Here is a 19,340-nt window from a genome sequence, read left to right on the forward strand (position 1 = left end):
CCAGGTGGTCCCTCCCCGAGTCTCGGCAGCCTCGTGCCAGGCGACCCAGAAAGGCTGGCTCCTCAGGGGAGGGGCCTCCTTCCTCAGGCCTGTGGGCTCCTGGCTCAGGCTTGGGACACCCGGAGCACCTGCTTCCCAAGGCTTGGGTCCCCTTCCCCAGTTGCCGGGGCCACCTCAGCTCGTGCCTTCTCTCCCGTGTTACTGTGAGCGTGTCTGTGCAAGGAACACAGCTGCCCCCAGGGCTGGGGCCACCACGAACCACGGGCCCCCTTCCGTTTCCCCTCCCCTCTGCCCTCTGTACCCACCCTGCGTCCACCCATGACCTCGTGAGCCTGCCCCGAGGCCCCAGACAGGACATTGTGGGAGAGGACAGAACAAGTAAGGAACTGGGACTAGTGTGGGCCACCTGGAGCTGTGCAGCGAGCAGAGGCTGCGGCCCACCGCCCGCCTTCCCTCCGGTGCCCGTGTTCTGCCTCATGGCTGGCTGGGGCTGGCCCTACCCACTCTGCCTCTCCCACCCAAGTGGGACAGGGCCTCAGGCACCCTGAGTACCAGCTCTTGGATGCTTGGCTGGCTCAGGCCAGATCTGTACCGGTTTATATTGTTCTCAGTTTCTCAAAGGAACGCTAACTCATGTGGGTGACGTCTCATCTGTATTAAATGGGGCTGTCTAGGGAAGAGTGTGTCGTTTCTGACCCCGAGAGCTTGCGTAGCCTGTCGGCAGACCTCGGGTCCCTAAGAGGGTGGTTGAATCCTGCGACCCCATCCCTGCCTGCTCTGCCTTTGTTCTGGGCAGTGAGGGGGCGGTGGGGAGTGGCCCACCCAGAGCTGGTGCTGGGAGAAGGTTCAGCCTTCGTCACTTTAGCAGGGGACGTGTCTCATTGCTCCTGGGCCTCACCACGACCCTCCACACTGCACTGAGGGGCACCAGGGAGGCCGTGGGGTATGAAGGTCTGTATTGTGGGCAGAAGCATGGGTGGGGGTGGGGGAGGGCAGGGCCTGCCTGGGGAGACAGGTGGGCACACGGGTGCCTGCTGGGTGAGCAGTGGGCGGACCCCTGCACTGCCTTCCCTGCCCCAAGGCTGCCACCCTCCTACGGCCTCGTCTCCCCCCATCCTGCTCCCAGCTGCCCCCCAATTCAGGGCTGGGAGCTGAAAGGGGCTCCCTGAGACAGTGCGGAGTTTGGCTGGAACACGGGAGGGCCAGGTGGATCACAGAGGACGCACCACTCCACAGTTGGAGCAGCCGGGCTGGAAGAAGCCGGCTCTCTTTATTTGCCCATCCCTTCTCCACTGTGAGCCCAGGGCCGAGGAGGGGACCCCAGGGGGGCCTCCTGTTCAGCAGCCGCTGTTCCTACGCAGGAAGGCGTGGCCCCGCAGGGCACACTGGAGCTCCGTGAAGGTGAGCGAGCCCACGGTGACAGCGCACGGGCCCACGGCGTGGAAGCCGAACCTCTCGTAGAAGGGCACCAGCGCGTCCTCACACATGAGCGTGGCGCGGCGCACGGCTGGCTGGCCGCCCAGGTGCTGCAGGTAGCGCCAGAGCAGGATGGGGCCCTTGCCCTGCTGTCGGAAGGTGCGGTGCACAGCCAGTACGTGCAGGTGGGCTGTGCGGCCCCCGGGCCTGTGCAGCGTCAGCGACTCCTAGGGGTGCGCAAGGGACCAGCCAGGTTACACCTCCCCCCTGTGCTGGCAGCCCAGGCAAAGAGCAGGTGTCCCTGGGGGCCCCTGGTCCAGGCATCCCTCCCCACCAAGGAGGGCCCCAAGTTGGCAGCTACACCCCCAGCCCCATGGAGGAAGCTTCCTGAAGACCTCAGAAGTGCTGGCTGCTCCTGGGGGGAGTAGGAGGGGCCTGGGGCCTGGACTCAGCTCCCTGGTTCTGGGGGAAGAAATCCCAGCCCTGGGGCTCCTCTCTACCCCATCTGACTGCACTTTCTGCAAGTGGGTAGTGGCCTGCCTTCCCGAGGCCTCCCAGGAGCTGGGTGCCTCGGCCCTTCCCTGGCCTCACCTGAGAGAGCCTCTCCTGGTCCCAGAGCGAGCCGATGATGAAGGCTGCAAGGCAGCCCTCCTCAAACCAGCCCAGGGACAGCTCTGGACACAGCGTCAGGAAGTGCCGGATCTCATCCAGGTACAGGGGGCAGGTGCCCGAGACAGAGATGAAGGCTGTGGCAGGCATGGGAGGTGACAGCACGGTCCCCGCCGTGCATCGCCCAGTGCCCCTCCCCCGGAAGGCCAGGGACTCTGGGCAGCCATTTCCCCCACCCTCTTAGACGTACATGTACGACAACCTGAGGCCCAGCATCCACGGACAGGAGACTCGGCCTTCTCCCCACAAGATGGCTGGACCCGCGTGGCATGATCTCCGGCCCTGCATGGGGCTGCTCACCTTCACGCTCGATCTCAAACACACTGACGGCGTCCTCTGGGGTGAGACAGCGAAACTCGCTGGCAGGGAGCGTGTGGCGCCGCTGGCAGCCTGGGGACTCGGGGATCCCAGACGACAGGCATGGGGCCTCGGGCTTCAGGAGGTGGACGCCCTGCATGGACATCCTGGCTGCCAACTTGGGGCCTTCCTTGGGTGGGAGGGAAGCCCAAACAGGTCCTCAAGGACACCTCTTGGTCTGGGGTGCCCTCATCCCAGAAGCAGCCTCCTCGGCCCAGGAGCGCCCTGGAGACAGGCCAGAGGGATTGCGTCTGGCCCCTTTGGCAGCTGGTCCTGGGGTGGAGCCAGCCCTCAGAGCCATGGGCGCATCCCCAGGGGCTTGGCCTAAGGCAGTTTCCGAGGGCTGCAGATGTTGCCCCACAGGGAGGACACGTCCAGAGCAGCCCCCAGGCTCCAGAGCCTGCTCTCACTGCCCTCCAGGTGCCTCTGAGCCCCAGGAGATTCAGGAGGGTGGGCAGGGCTCCATGGAGCCTGAAGCAGCCCGGTGCAGCGCCTGTACTGCCACCCCTAATGCAGCTGCGGGCCTCCCACCCGCTATTCACGTGGGCTCTCTTACTTGCCCTGAGGGCCACGTCTGGTCCTTTGGGTGCAAGGTGGTGTGGCTGGGAGCTCTAAGCCTCCAGCCCTCCATCCTGGAGGAGGGCCCTTTCATCAAAGCAGGTCCTTAGGGAGGGAGCCTCCATGTCCACCCAGATGGCTTCCGACCAAACCACACACACAGCATTAGGAGGGGGCTAGAGGGGTCCGGGGCTGCAGAGGATCTCTGCGGAAGGAACCAATGTGGGGGGCACACAAGACGTGTCCTGTCTTGGGCTGCTTGTCTTTCCCAAGACACCTGTAGGTTCACAGTTCTCAGAGGAGGCCATTCTTCCCTCTACCTTCAAAGACACTTAAGAAACCCCACAAGGACTGGCCCCATGGCCTGGTGGTTAAGGGAGTCAATCCCACATGGCTGACTGTGCAGTTCAAATCCCAGCCCCAGCTACTCGAAAAATACACAGAGTGCACATACATGAGTAACCCAAACCCCAACAGGAAGGAGAACTGGAGAAGAGATTGCAGCAGGACTATCCATCCCCCCGGGGTGCCTTCTCCTTCCCCCCCCTCTGTCTTTCTGATGAGCACACATGCCCTCTGGCAAATTAATAAAAACAGAGAAAAAAGCCCCACAGTACCCGCGTTTCTCCCCGTGTCTAGAAGCTCCAAGCAGTCCGAAAGTGGGGGGTGGGGTCCTACTCACCAAGACTGCGAGGAGGAGGCCTAGCGTTCCCCCACAGAGCCGGTCACCCGGCACCCGGCGCCGGCACCAGGAGGTCTGGGACTCCTGGCTACGAGGCGGCCGTGGCAGGTGTCAGGCAGCACGTGATGGGCTGAGGCGTCTAATCCCCCACTCCGCCTTCTGTGTCCCATCGGGCAGGTCAGTGTGGGCAGGGCTCTGGCAGCTTCATGCCCTGTCCCTGCCCTGCTAGAGGGAAGAGAGGATTACAGGGGAGGCCTCGGGGTTTGGGGAAAGGGGATGGGTGCTAATCCCTGCTCTGCTACTGAGTGGCTGGGCTCAGAAAGCCACCCGCTCCCGCAGAGGCTTGGCCAAGTCTGTGAGCACTATCGCTCATCTCTGGCGTGTGCTGGGCCCTGGGTAAGGGTCCTCTTTCGTCCACATGACAGCCTTGACAGGCGAGTATTAGATCCATCCATGGAGAAGGAAGACGAGGCTCAGGCAGGTAAATAATCTGCTCAGAGCACCCAGCAGTAAGTGGGGCAGAGAGGCACCAGGCCAGCCTGTTACACGCGGTTGCTGCAGGGACGGGCCTATTGGGCCTCACGAGCGGCCAGTCCATGCCTCCTTGATTCTCCCGCTGATTGTCACACGGTGTCCTCACATCAGATCTGCAGAATCTAAGGGAGTCAGCAAGTGACCCATCGGCCTTGGGAGAAGGCCTGAATCCGGCTCCTGGACTTGCAGGCGCAGTGTTCAAGCTGGCAGAGCCCAGGCTGCGCAGGTGCGAGACCTTGCTACATAGACGATGGCAAGGCACTGAAAGGGCCTGCTCGTGGTCTGGCTGTCCCCATGCGCACTCTTCCCGAGTACTGGGGGACATTCCCGAAGCCGGGGCAGGCATCGGTCCTCGTTCTCACTGTCACAGCCTCCACAGTCGCTCTGCCTGCTCCAAAATTGACCCAGAGGGTCACAATTCCTTAAAGACATACGCCCTCCACCCTCCCACCCCGCCCCACCGCTCTGTCTCCAAGGCCTGCCATTGCCCTGAGGAGCTTACATGGGCAAGGGGGTGCAACAGGACCCCCTGAGGTTGGCCGTGACCAAACCCTGAGCCCCGCAATCCTACTCAGCCGCGTGCCAGAAGAGCAGGAAGTTCCCAGCGGCACTTTTCATAAGGTTCCCAGTCTGGAAACGGCCACGTGACGGCCCGTAGCCAAAGGGACTATGGGTATACACAGAATGGGCTCACACAGAGCAATGGGCAGGCGTGGGGATGACGCAGACGCCCTTGTACAAGAGGCCAGGAAACGCGTGCTCCTCGGAGGATCAGGAGAGCGGCCGCCCAAGGGGCCTTGGGGTGCTGGGGAGGCGGAAATCCAGTAGCTGTGGCCGAGCACCTTCCTGTGTGCGTGCTCTGCTCACGGTCTACTTAAATCCCAGGAGGTGTGCCTCCCAACCTCCGGACCCCAGAGCTCTGATGACACTGGCCTTGGGTCTGTGCTCGGGCTGCCCCCTGCACTTGTCAGTACCTGCTGCCAGCTCTCCCTCCGGGACCCAGGCCCCTCTTGGTCCCTTGAACCACCCTACTGTCCCTTTTCCTGGTAGCCCACACCTTGTCCTGCTCCTTGGCTTTCTCTTGCTGGCATGCACCCCTGCCCTCGCAGTCCGTGCCCCTGCCTCAGCAATGCCTGGCTTTTCCACCACAGCACAGCAGCACAGAGCCCCAGCATCTGGGCTCCTAAGGTCCCCAAGGCTCGCGTGCTGCAGGAGCGCCCCTGCTACCACTGCAGGGGGAGCACCTGCTCTTACCCAGGATGCTCTGGGAGGGGCTGTGGTGCCAGTTCTGCATGGGTCAGGCTTAACCCCTGACCTCAGAGTGACCCAGGACCAGCCCAGGCGGACACCCACCACACACACTCCTGTCTGCAAGGTTTCCTTCTGCCAGGTCTCTCTGAGGTCCGAGCTCACCAGAACCTGTGGACTCGCCATGTTGCCTCACTCCCTCAGCTACCAGGCAGCTTAGCCCTCCTGGGGCCTCTCACGCACCTCTCAGGACTGACCAGGGACCTCCTCAGGCTTGCTCTTTGGGCCTGGTGGGAGGAATATGTCCAGGTCCTCAGCTGGGCACCACACCACCAACCTCCAATGGAGGAGTCTGACCCGGTGAGGCCCCAGGATCTGTCTGAGCCCCCCGACCTTTGAGCTCCGCTTCCAGTTGGATCAACATGATGGCAAGACCACTGTTGTGCGCCCCTGACCTTGGAACAAAGCTTCGGTCAATTAGCATGTCAGCAAGGCTGTTTGCTATTTGCTCCAGAAACTGTGGCAGCCTTACTGGGAAGCGACCCTCCTCTGGCTCCCCAATATACTACTATAAAATAATTACATAGCTCTCTTATACATCCTGAGTGTACGATAAAATCTTCCAGGAAGTCCCCCGACCGCTCCCCTTTGCTCTGATCACTTACTATTAATTACAATGCTTTATCTCCATGGTCACAATAGAGGGTGGGCTGAAGTTCTTTCTAGGCAAAAGTAATCTTGACCTTTAGAAGGCCCTTTAAAATACATCCTTTCTTTACCTAAAATAAGATTAGGCCAAAACTGGCCCAGGACACCTCTGCCCTCTCCAAGTGAAATAGATAAATATATTAGGATTCCTCAAACTAAGTTTTAAATCCCTACAAAACTGTATAAGTATCATTCTTTATTAAGATCCATAAGAACTAATATCTATTCTTGAGATTTTTTTCTCAGCACCATTCCCAGTAATCACAAAATGGCTGCTGCGCCGCATCAGCTAATAATCACCTCTGCTTACCAAAACCGCTTTCCTAAAACTGCATTCCATAGAAACCCACCTACAATTGCAGAACTGCACTAGACTGGCCCTTAATCCAACCCTAAATTGCACTAGACCCACCCTTAATCCAACCCTAAATAGAATCTATGTTCTCTACTGTTAAAAACTTTATGAGCTGTTAATTGAAACACTAGCCCCTCTCCCTTTACTTGCATGTAACACGTTTTCAATAAAAACGCACGACGATTCCTAACAGTTGTCACCCCTCAGAGGGCGATCTTTAAGGGGTGTCCGGCAAAGGACGTGCATAAAAAGGCATCAAGGCCTTTGTCTTCTGTTCACCTTCGCCGCCTCCATCGAGATAACCCACCCTCTCCGAGGTGGCTGGTCCCCTGGCACTCCAGGGTCCCCTTAAACCCTCCCATCCCTTTTCCATCTCCATGGCTCTGATGCACCCCCTGGTGGTCAATCACAGCCACACAGCCATGGCTGAAAAAGGCACACCTCTTCACCCACCCCCACGTGGCCCCGTTTTTTCCAAAAAACATCTCTGGACACATGGGACCTTAGAGAATGAGGAGACCATGTATTAAACATGGTTGGACTGGGGGACTCGACCCCTCACCGTGGGGAGGGAGAAGAGGCAGGACGGTCCTGGCCTGCCTCCTGGTCAGGAGAAAGAAAGCACCCCACCAGGATGCGGTGAGTGAGGGGCGCGGGGCCCACAGGTGGTGGGTGTGCAGGTGAGGGGGCCCCTGAGGAAATGAAGAACAACAGCACAAACACGCGGACGAACAGCGTCCACCTCCAGTGCCAGCTTCCCCCACCCCGAGTGACGACCCGCCGGGCATTCTGAACCCCCACCGCCTCCCAGCGCCCTGGCGCCCTCCCTGAGAACCGTGATCAAACGCCGACAAACCGGAGTGGCCTCGGGAAGTGTGCTCGGAGAGCAGGGCTGCCAGGGTTAGCGAGCGAATGTGCAGACGCCGGGTGGACTTGGACAGGGCCAGTTCGGTGTGCAGGCTTACGTGCAGCTCACGACACTGGGCCCACAGGGAAGGTTCCCCTGCTCCCGGCTGGCTGGGAAGGCTGGTGGAGGGATCCTGGTGTGAGACCTGTCAGAGGTGCTTGTCTTTATTCCTCCCTTTCTCGTGAAATAAACTTAAAAAATTTTTTTTGAATTTCAAATAAACCGAAAACTTTTTCCTTTATTCAGAATAGAGTCTGTGCGTGCACACAGGAACGAGAGAGAGGGAGAAAGGAGCACCCTCAAAAGGGCTGGGTCCCGCTGTGATCACCTTCCTCCAGTCTTCCAGCTGTGGGATCTCCGGCATTTGAACGTTTCAGACCGAGCAGGCCAGGGACTCGAACCACAGTTAGCGTGTGAGATCCGATTTCTCTTGAGCAGTACATTACCACTGCACCACAGAGATGGCCCATGAACAATTGTTTTAATCTGCATGAAATATCATTGCATGTCTTTACAGCGTACAGCATGTTTTCAGAGCATCCACGCAGGGCATGTCAGTCAAGTCAAAGATAGGACCAGGTGTATCCTCGACAGAGAGCTTTCCTTTCTTATGTCTGTTCAATTATTTTTTCCCTGGACCCCTTCCTCCCACCTCCAATTTGTTATGTGTTGTGTGTTTTTGTTTGTATAGGGCACGTGCACTCGCTAGAGAGAGAAATCATTCCCAAGGGGGAATAGCCACACTTCAAGCCATTCTCCTCTTGGGATCGTGGGCAAATATGCCCCGGGCCTGGGACAGTTTTAAGCTACCAGGTCTGGGGCCCGAACTGAGGAGGGAGTTCAGCACTTAACCACCACGCTGCCGGCTGGCCCCACAGTCAGGCCTCAACCACATTCCGCTCCCTTCCCAGAGGATCCCTAGGGCGGGAACACGTGTCTGTATGTTGCCGTGGAGAAGGTGCAACGCCAAGAGTGAACCTGAGTGTGAACCCTGGACTTCGGGCGATGACGGGTCAGTGCTCTCAGCTGTGACAAAGGCACTGCTCTGGGGGGACGCTGACACTGTAGAGGACGGGGAAGTGGTTTTTTTAGTTTACTATAGGGTGTGTGTGCTCACCAGAGGGGGAGAGAGAGGGAGAGAGGGAAAGTGAGAAGTCACTGTCAGGAGGATGGCCACACTGCAATACTTTATCCGTTCTCCTCTCAGGATTTTGGGCACGCACACGCACAGGTGCCTGGCTTTTTTTTTTTTCCAAGTCTTTGGAAAATCACCTTAACCATCATGCCCACCTGCTGGCCCAATGTGGAAAATCATTGTGCCTTTCACTTAATTCTGCAGTGATCCTAAAATTGCTCTAATTAATAAAATCAATTTAAAAATAGGACCAGCAATTTGTGTAATGGCTACGTCACTGGACTTCCATATAGTCAACCATGGTTCAAGTCCCGGACCCAGTGGCTTAAACTCATGCTAGGTACGTGCCCAAGATCCTGAGAGGCATGGCAATCCCCCCTGGGAGATGATTTCTTGCTTTTTGTCTCTCTTTCTGGCGAGCACATGCACCTTATAGTAAAAACCTCTCAAAAAAAAAAAAGTTACTGCTCAGGGGCTAGCCGGGTTAAGGCACTAGACTTGCATGTGGCTGACCACCGTTCAAGTCCTGGGCCTGGCAGCTGGCTTTTCTCACTTTCTCTCACTGTCTCTCTCTCTGGTGAGTGCGCATGCCCTATAGCAAATTTAAAAAATAATAATAGCAGTAAATAAAATTAAATAAATATTTTTTTAAAGAGAGATTTTTGCTATAGGGTGTGTGTCCTTACTGGAGTGACAGAGAGACAGAAAGCAAGAAATCACCCCCTGGGGGGATGCCCACGCTGCAATCCCTTCTCCTCTATTCTCCTCTTGCGATTTTGGGCACACATGTACACACGCCCGATGTGAGTTTTTTGCCTTAGGGCATGTGTGTAAGAGAGAAAGAGAAAGTGAAAATCACCCCCTAGGGAGGATCGCCAAGCTGTAATCCTTTCCCCATTCTCCTCTTGGGATTTTGGGCACATGAGCACACTCGCCCAGCGTGAGTTTCAAGCCACCGGATCTGGGACTCGAACTGCTGTCAGGCATGTGAATCCGCTACAATGTAACCACTATACCATCTGCTGACCCCTCCAGTAGACAATTCTTAAAAAAAAAAGTTGGGGCTGGCAAGTGCCTTGGTGGTTAAGGTGCTAGATTCCCACATGGCCGACTACTTGGCGTTAATGGAAGAGGCGCTGCCACCTCATGGAAGAAGATGGGACCTAGGGCGCCCCGAGCCTGTGCACGCAAAACAGCCGATCGCAAACCGACCCACCAGATGTGATTTTACATGTTCTACAGCCACACAGATGAAAGTCAGAATGAACAGGTGAGTCTGATTTTTACAATATATTTAATTTAGTCCTGTGTATTTTTAAAATTATTATTATTATTGTTAATATTATTTTTCACATGAGTTTTGCCAGAGAAAGCGTGAGAGGGAGAGTGAAAGCAAGCCACCAGGTCCAGGACTCAAACCATGGCCAGCCGAACTCCAGCACCTTAACCACCATGCCACCTGCTGGCCCAGTCCTGTGTATTTTTACATATAAAACAATCATTTTAACAAGTAATCAGTATAAAGTTACCGGGCTATTTTGTACTCTTTTTTGGTACAGTTTTCAAGTCAGTGTGTGTCTTAGACTCTCAGCACCTGTCAGCATCAGCCACGTGTCAAGTGCTCAGGGCACGCCTAGCCGTAACATGCCCAGTACAGGCAGCACCGACCCGAACCAAAGGCTCAGGAGGCAGAAAAAGTGCCTGTGTGTGGCAGGCCAGTGTGTGTGCGAAAGCATGGGATGTGTGTACATGTGTGCATGTGCATGTATGTGTGTGGCAGACCTGTGTGTGCATGCACGCATAGGGTGTATGTGTGTGCATGTGCACTCTGCGAGTGTGCGTGTGTGTGTGTGTGTGTGTGTGCACAGGCATGGAGCATACGTCTCTCCGTAGCTGGGGAGATGGAGAGCCAGGCGCTGCGGGGAGGCACAGGTGTTCCCAAGAGCTGCTGACCGGCACTCGGGACTGTGGCAGAGGTTGGCTCATTGTTTTGTTCAGTCAACAAAACCCTTTAAGCACCTACTGTGTGTCAGACCTGTGCTGGAGACTGGGGCACAAAGGTGGGGAAGACACAGCCCGTTTTCAAGGTGTTCCTGGCCCCATGGGAGAGATGGATGTGCCAATAGAGTTCACAGGTGAGAGTGGGCCACAGGGGTGACATCGTAGGTAACGAGGCCCAGGCTGGGACTTCTGTGATGAAAAAGAATTTTTTAGGGGACCACAGGGCTGGGGGTAGAAGCAGCAAAAATTCCAGGCAGAGAGGGAAAGGAGTCCGAAGGCACGAAGGTGCCAAGAGGTTGGGACCCCAAAGGAAGTGGCAAGGCAGGGCCCGGCCACGGCTGGGTGAGGAGGTGGAAGCCGGTCTAGGTCAGGAGGACACGGTTCACAAAGGGCCATGGCGAGCCACAGGGAGATACTCCCGTGTCATGTCTGTAATGTTTTCTTTTCTCTCCCCTCTCGCTCCAATTCGGTAGAGAATGTGTTGGGGGCTCAGAGAAAGACACAGAGAAAGTGAGGAAGTCCCCATGGGGAAGGCCGCTGCAATCCCTTCTCCATTTCCTCCCCTCCTGGAATGTTGGGCACACAGGACTCAAACCGCACAGTCGGCCATGCGGGATCCGACTGCCTTGGCCAACGTGCAACTGGCTGGCCCCATGTGTGTCATTCCATTTTCTCTCTCTTTCTTTCTATGATTTATTTACCGTCACTCACTGTACATCAATATAGTATACAAACTGAGATTGTCCATCCAGAATACACTGTATATTGGCTCAATCAAGGATATTACTACATGTTATCAACAAATAATTTTCCTTTTTTTCTTCCATACTTAGCTTCCCCCCCTTGATGCCCTACCTCTCACCCGCTACCAACTGCCCCCCTTCTTCCTCCCTGCCTCTGATATCTACGGTTGTTCTCCATGCCTTTTCCCCACATGCTATTCATTCACTAAAGATCTTAATTAATTCAATAGCAAGCACATATGTCTGATTTTAGGCATAAACCTCAGCGTCTTTTTAGGAATTAATTAATTAATTTTTAATTTGGCCAGAGAGAGACAGAGAGAGAGCGCGGGAAAGTGAGAAAGCAAGCCGCCAGGCTTGGGACCGCACTGTGGCTCTGTGGGAGCCCAGTGCCCGGTGCCTTAACCACCATGCCACCATATTCCTCTTTTTTTTTTTTAAAGAGAGATTTTTTGCTATAGAGCACATGCGCTTGCCAGAGAGACAGAGAGAGACAGAGGGACAGGGAGAAAGTGAGAAATCACCCCCCAGGGGAGATGACCACATCACAGTCCCGTCTCCTCCATTCTCCTCTTGGGATTTTGGGCTCACACACACACACACGCCCAGCATGAATTTAAGTCGCTGGTTCTGGGACTCAAACCGAAGTTGACTACATAGGAGTCCAGTGACAAACCATTATGCCATCTGCTGGTGTTTTACTTTCAATCACCCTGGGTTAGATAGAGGAGGCCTGGGCCTGCCTGGCAAGGATGCCACAGCAATGTCTAGGCAGGAGGGGTGAGCTGCTGACAGCCAGCAGGCGGTGTGCAAAGCGCTTTACACTCATTGAGTCAGTTAAATCCCCAACAGCCCATGCAGTAAGTACTGTCACAGTCCCCACTGTGCAGAAAAGTAACACCCCTCGCCCGAGGTCACGCAGGGACAGGTGGCAGCACAGGCTTCAAATCCACCTTCCCCAGAACAGCTCCAGACACAAGAGGTGTGGGAAGGGGTAGAGGCACTGAGACCTGGACTTTGACTACACACAGGGGCTCACAGGTGAGGCCCGACCCTCAGGCAGCCAAGTCTGACCCAGGCAGGTGACACTGCCATCAGCCAGGGTGAGAACCCTGGCAAGGAACCTCGTTAGGAGAGGATGAGTCCATTGTTCCTGTGACTGGTCACATCCTGGAAGCGTCCGTGAGTCAGTGCCGAGGAGAGGCCTGGGACTGGCGGGCTGGGAGCTAGCAGTGAAGAGGGTGGCATGGCCAAACGTGAGTGGCCCTTCTGCTGTCCAGGCTGGTCCCGTGGATTCGCCGTGCCCCTGTGTCTTCTGGAAGGAAGGAAACGGAGAGCGTGCCAACCCTGAGTTCTCACTGTTGCCCAGCCTTCTTTCTGCCGCCCCCAGCGTGGAGGGTTTGGCCCGGTGGGTTACAACTGTCTTCAGAGCAGGAGAGAGGCCAAGGGCTGACGGGCCTGGTGCTGACCCTCACTGTAACCACGGTGACCTCGGGCAAGCCCCACAGCTCTCCCAGGGCATCAGTGCGAGGAGGGGTGAGGCTCCAGGAGCAAGGAGGGCCCCTTTACCACCAAAAGTCCAAGATTCTCAAGCAACCCCTGGCTGGAGCCTCAGAAGGAGGCTTCTCCCACCAGCCACGTAAGACACAGAAAGGCAGCCCGGGTGCTTGCCTCCCACCCCAGCTGAAGCTCCTGGGGCCCAAGGTACCCCAAAACCCCAAACCCTGTTCCAGGGTGCAACGAGCTCCTTGGGCCAGCCAGGACTTGTTGGCACAGTGAGGCCACAGTGAAGAGGCCACGCTGGCCGAGGCTCCCCCAGGGGGCAGTATGGGACCCAGGCTCACCATGGGTATGGGACCCAGGCTCACCATGGGTCTGGAGAGGTGTCTCAGTGGCCGGATAAGATAGGAACGGGGCAGGGCCTGCGTCCTCAAGATCAGCTCACTTTGCCCTGGGCTCTGCATTCTCCAGCCCACCCATCAGGGGGCGTGGCCAGACTGGCTGGCTTCGGGCAGACCTATCTGTAAACAAGCCGTGTTCTCCCAGGGAAGCTTCTCTCCTCCCCAAGTGCTGGGAGTTGGGGACAGGAGAGGGGGTGGCTTCTTCCTTAGAGAAGGAGGGTTTTCTCCTTCCTATACCTGGAAAATTATGAAAATAAAAACTAGACAGCTGCTTCCATCCACGCTGACCCCATGAGCCAGCCTGGGTGTAGACTAGCTGGGCACACGGGTCTGGGCAGGAACCAAGGCCCTAACCTTGGCTGGAGCGCTTCGGGCCTGACCGAGGTCACTGAAAGACGTTGCACAGTGGGGTGGGATTTTTGGCACCCCTGTCTGTAAAATGGCTTAGCAGCAGCTCACACTGGGGGGCGATGGAGAGGGCTTGGAGATTGTGCCCACAGGAGAAGACCGGAGTGCTGCTCTCCCCTACACTGGCTTCAACTCTCCGGGTATGTGTGGGGCAGGAGGAAATCTGACCAAATGGAGGTACAGGAATCTCAGGCCTTGACTCCTGGCAATATGGCACCCTACCAAGCTCCAGCACCAGGCCAGGCTCTGCAGCAGAAGCAAGGCTCATACTCAGACACAGTGGGATACGCGCCCTTGGGAGCCAGGTCTAGTGAGGCAGAGACAGCATGGGACGTCAAGGTCTCCTACCCACAACCTGGCAGGCTCCCGATACTCTACAGAAGGCACTCAGCACAGAACCAGGCACCATAAACGGTAGCCGTCTTTCACAGTAACCCCTACATGAAGCTGCAGAATCAAGCACAGCACACCTTCCTGGGCTGCCAATTTCACTCGCTGATTAGGGAGGAAAAGGCATTCTTTTTTATATTAAAACAACAAACATAAGTATAAGTTGATGTTTTTAATTTTTTTTTTTTTTGCTATAGGGCACGTGTGCTCGCCAGACAGAGACAGAGAGACAGAAAGCGAGAAATCACTGGCCCCCCAGGGGGTATGGCCACGCCGCAATCCCTTCTCCTCCTTTCTCCTCTCGGGATCTTGGGCACACACGCACACGCACCTGGCGTGAGTTTTAAGCCACTGGGTCTGGGACGCGAACTGTGGTCGACTACATGAGAGTCCAGTGACATAGCTAACTGCTGGTCCCTAAGTTGGTGTTTTTGATATCAAACACAGATTTGGGACCTGTGCTGCCCTGCCCCTCCGGCCTTCTTGTTCACCCCACTTGCTACGGCCCAGCCCTCGAGTGGAATGCACAGACACATGGCTTCCCCTCAGGACCTCCTCAGAGGCAAGCCTGGAGGGACTGCAGTGACTGGAAACACGGCTGCTCAGAGTCGGGGTCTCTGCTGGTTGCTCCCAGCCCACAATTGTTTGGGCCTCTCCTCACAGTAAAATGTGGTGAACAATACCATGTTCAAGACCGTGATAACAGATGCGATGATGAATGTGACAGGCACAGTGCCTGGTCAATGACACGTGATTATTCAACCTCAGGTCACTGGGCCAAGGATATGGGGCTTAAGGGGCACAAGAGGTGGCACGGGAGTGACTAGGTCATCGCTGTTAGATCTCCCAGATCTTCCTGGGCGAGGGCGTGGGGCCCGCGTCCTCAGAGCAGAGGTCCCGGCTGGCCATTCTGCTCTGTGGTCTGGGATGGGAAGGTCCTAATTTGAGAATCCAGCTTTGACCCTAAATTGTATCCTAATTCTCCTTTGGCTCATTCAGTTGTTTTTTTCCTATATCTTAGGAGGCAAATTTTTGTTTCATCGTTTGGGAGGTTTTTGCTATAGAGTACATGTGCTTGCTAGAGAAACAGAGACAGAGAAACAGAAAGTGAGAAATCACCCCCCAGGGGGGATGGCCATGACACAGTCCCTTCCCCTCCAACCTCCTCTCTGGATCTTGGGCACGTATGCACACGTGGCTGGGGTGAGTTTTAAGCCAGGACCTTGAACCATGACAGACTACATGGGAGTCCAGCGATGTAACCGGAACAAGCTCCAGCACCAGGCCAGGCTCTGCAGCAGAAGCAAGGCTCATACTCAGACACAGTGGGATACGCGCCCTTGGGAGCCAGGTCTAGTGAGGCAGAGACAGCATGGGACGTCAAGGTCTCCTACCCACAACCTGGCAGGCTCCCGATACTCTACAGAAGGCACTCAGCACAGAACCAGGCACCATAAACGGTAGCCGTCTTTCACAGTAACCCCTACATGAAGCTGCAGAATCAAGCACAGCACACCTTCCTGGGCTGCCAATTTCACTCGCTGATTAGGGAGGAAAAGGCATTCTTTTTTATATTAAAACAACAAACATAAGTATAAGTTGATGTTTTTAATTTTTTTTTTTTTTTGCTATAGGGCACGTGTGCTCGCCAGACAGAGACAGAGAGACAGAAAGCGAGAAATCACTGGCCCCCCAGGGGGTATGGCCACGCCGCAATCCCTTCTCCTCCTTTCTCCTCTCGGGATCTTGGGCACACACGCACACGCACCTGGCGTGAGTTTTAAGCCACTGGGTCTGGGACGCGAACTGTGGTCGACTACATGAGAGTCCAGTGACATAGCTAACTGCTGGTCCCTAAGTTGGTGTTTTTGATATCAAACACAGATTTGGGACCTGTGCTGCCCTGCCCCTCCGGCCTTCTTGTTCACCCCACTTGCTACGGCCCAGCCCTCGAGTGGAATGCACAGACACATGGCTTCCCCTCAGGACCTCCTCAGAGGCAAGCCTGGAGGGACTGCAGTGACTGGAAACACGGCTGCTCAGAGTCGGGGTCTCTGCTGGTTGCTCCCAGCCCACAATTGTTTGGGCCTCTCCTCACAGTAAAATGTGGTGAACAATACCATGTTCAAGACCGTGATAACAGATGCGATGATGAATGTGACAGGCACAGTGCCTGGTCAATGACACGTGATTATTCAACCTCAGGTCACTGGGCCAAGGATATGGGGCTTAAGGGGCACAAGAGGTGGCACGGGAGTGACTAGGTCATCGCTGTTAGATCTCCCAGATCTTCCTGGGCGAGGGCGTGGGGCCCGCGTCCTCAGAGCAGAGGTCCCGGCTGGCCATTCTGCTCTGTGGTCTGGGATGGGAAGGTCCTAATTTGAGAATCCAGCTTTGACCCTAAATTGTATCCTAATTCTCCTTTGGCTCATTCAGTTGTTTTTTTCCTATATCTTAGGAGGCAAATTTTTGTTTCATCGTTTGGGAGGTTTTTGCTATAGAGTACATGTGCTTGCTAGAGAAACAGAGACAGAGAAACAGAAAGTGAGAAATCACCCCCCAGGGGGGATGGCCATGACACAGTCCCTTCCCCTCCAACCTCCTCTCTGGATCTTGGGCACGTATGCACACGTGGCTGGGGTGAGTTTTAAGCCAGGACCTTGAACCATGACAGACTACATGGGAGTCCAGCGATGTAACCGGAACACCAGCTGCTGGTCCCAGGAGATTTGGGTCCACTGACAACCACCCCCAGCCCATACTGTACCAGTACTCCGTAAGGACTTGGTCCAGGGCGCTTTCAGGCTCAGCCTGCTGCCCGTGCACTGCGCATGTCCTTGACTGCGGTCTGTATCCTCCGCCGTCTGGGAATGTCCGGAAGAACAGGATTCTGCCTTTTTTGAAGAGCCTAAGTACTATAATATTGAACCATCTTACTAATCTGTCATTGATGGGCTTGCGGAAAAATGTGGGGAAAATGATTTTAACTAAAGATTAGAGTCAGATCTTGAGTGTTCATTTTTTTTTGGGGGGGGAGTATTTTTGTCTTGTTTTGTTTTGCTATAGGGCGTGTGCGTTCGCCAGAAAGACAGAGAGAGACCGAGAAAAAGAAATCACTCTCTGGGGGGGATGGCCACTTCACAATCCCTTCTCCTCCATTCTCCTCCTAGGATCTTGGGCACGCGCACACACACACACACACATACACACATCCACACACGGCGTGAGTTTAAGCCACTGGATCTGGGACTCAAACTGCGGTCGACTACATGGGAGTCCAGTGACATAGCCATTATGCCAACTGCTGGTCCCTAGCAGAGCGTTTTGAAATAGCACAATAATGGGGCCAGCTGGTGGCATGGTGGTTAAGGCAGTTAGATCCTACATGGCTGGCTATGTGGTTTGAGTTCTGGACCCAGCAGCTTTGAAAACATACCAGGTGCGTGTACATGCATTTCTTACTTTCCCTCTCACTGTCTCTCTCTGGTGAGTGCATTGCCCTATAGCAAAAACCTAAAAAAAAAAACAACAACAACAACAAAAAAACAAACCTATGGATTCATTAAATATTTTAGCATTGAAATATTAAATTCATACTTTAGTTTTATTTTTCCACAACGTTTTAAAGATCCCTCGTAAACCAGGCACTGTTCTACTTCACTTAATCCTCCCGATTACCCGGTGACACCAGTACTGCTCTTAGCACTCCTTTATTCCCCATCCACCCAAGGACGCGTATGCTCACCAGAGACAGAGGAAGAGATGCAAAGTGAGAACGCACCCCATGGGGAATGGCCATGCTACAATCCCTTCTCCATTTCTCTTTTTGGGATTTTGGACACACATACACACGTCCCTGGTGCATTTTTCATGCCACTGAGCCTGGGATTTGAACAGCAGTCACCACACCACTCACTGGTCCCTAGTTCTCCCTATTTTATACATGAGTAAATTAAAGGGAAAATAAGCGTATCGACTTGCTTACCTTTACGGACCCATAAGGGGTAATGCCACGGGTCGGATTCTAGTGCCTGCTCATCATGCAGTGGTTAAGCACCCTCCAGAAGAGGCTGATCAGGGTTTGAATCCCACCCTAGCGTCTTGAAAAGCATGCCAGGTGTGTGCATGCCAGCTCAGGATCCTCATGGGAGGGAGGTTGGGAGGGAAAAGGACTGCTGTGTGACCAGGCCTTGTTGGGGTGGGACGCTTTCTCTTCTCTCTGTCTCCTCATGTGCACACATGTGCCCCCTGGCATGAAAAACAACAAATGGGGCCTCTTTCATAGCCTAATGATTAAGGAAGCCCCCATGGCTGACTGGTTGAGTCCTGGCTTGAAGGTTTGAAAGACACACATGGAGGACAGCAGGTGGCATGGTGGTTAAGGCGCCGGACATTCCCACATGGCCTATCATCGTTCAAGTCCCAGACCTAGTGGCTTGCTTTCTCACTTTCCTTCTCTCTTTGTGTCTGTCTTTCTCTGGTCAAATTAAAATAAATGAATGAATAAATCAAATTAAATAATTCTTTAAAAGAAAAGAAAAATACACATGGTGCCTGTGTGTTTGTGTCCATAATCCCACAGGACTTGGAATTGGGCGAGGGACTTTCAGCATGACCACACCCCAGCGGAGGCTCTCTCTCTCTCTCTGATAAGTGCACCCGCCCTCTGGCAATTAAAACAAACAAAACCAAAGCAAAACAACAAGAATCCATGGCTCCTACCCTTAACTACCTTGCAGTACCCCTTGCCATACATACACGCTGAGCCTCACTGAGTTTGGATTCATCTAAATAGGTTTAGAGTTAAACATTAGACCCACTGACACACGCTTTTCTTATTTACCTTTCTCTGGGCCTTCGTCACCAGCCCCGGGACCAGTTCCTAGGAGGTCACGACCTTCCATGTGTGCTTGGAATTCCCTAACACACCGGCGAGGCGGCTACGCAGCGTGGATGACAGCGGGGCTTACAGCTGCTCTGGAGCTGCGGCGTTTGCCGCGTTCAGTTTTAGCCGCTCCTGGCTGTTGTTTTGCCTCCCCGCCGGGACGGTAAACACCTGGAGCACAGGACAGGGTCTCTTTCCGTGACCCTCGCAGTGCCTAGGCCCGGGCTGGGACGCCAGGGGAGCTCATTAAAAGTTGTTGACGAGCCGCGGCGTCCTCCGCCCTGCGCGGGCCCTCCCCGTCCTCGCCGACCACTGCGCTTCCTCCTGCGGGCCCCGCCCTCCCCGCGCCCTTTACCCTGCGGCCCGGCGCCCCCTCGAGGATTCGCTGCCGCACGCCCCTCTCGCGGCATCTTCAGCGTCCCCTAGCCACGAGGCGGCGGCTC

At 55.1% G+C, this 19,340-nt stretch overlaps 2 protein-coding genes across 9 annotated transcripts in view; one reads left to right on the forward strand and one right to left on the reverse strand.

Moving 5' to 3' along the window:
- The window catches only part of RHBDF2 (rhomboid 5 homolog 2), a 26,753-nt gene extending 26,611 nt beyond the window's left edge, over nt 1–142 (forward strand). Inside the window, 1 exon segment of the mRNA XM_027770771.1 lies at nt 9–142. The gene's annotated coding sequence lies outside the window, so the exon portion shown is untranslated.
- Nucleotides 143–580: 438 nt separating this feature from the next.
- AANAT (aralkylamine N-acetyltransferase) lies at nt 581–19,279 on the reverse strand. 8 transcript variants are annotated; one of them, XM_027770768.1, is made up of 5 exons: nt 18,856–19,279; nt 3,683–3,904; nt 2,386–2,568; nt 2,008–2,162; nt 581–1,643 (listed from the first exon to the last, which is right to left on the reverse strand). In XM_027770768.1, the coding sequence occupies exons 3-5, from the start codon at nt 2,546–2,548 to the stop codon at nt 1,338–1,340; spliced, it is 624 nt and encodes a 207-aa protein (XP_027626569.1). In that variant the 5' UTR covers nt 2,549–2,568; nt 3,683–3,904; nt 18,856–19,279; the 3' UTR covers nt 581–1,337. The 8 variants fall into 8 exon arrangements, 5 of the variants coding, with proteins under 5 accessions (XP_027626569.1, XP_027626568.1, XP_006145812.1 ...); XM_027770767.1 differs by having other exon boundaries at nt 2,386–2,572; XM_006145750.3 differs by having other exon boundaries at nt 2,386–2,572; nt 3,683–3,907.
- Nucleotides 19,280–19,340: the final 61 nt, after the last annotated feature.

This window comes from Tupaia chinensis, unplaced genomic scaffold (assembly GCF_000334495.1).
Source record: "Tupaia chinensis unplaced genomic scaffold, TupChi_1.0 Scaffold000159_1, whole genome shotgun sequence".
Classification (NCBI taxonomy): domain Eukaryota; kingdom Metazoa; phylum Chordata; class Mammalia; order Scandentia; family Tupaiidae; genus Tupaia; species Tupaia belangeri.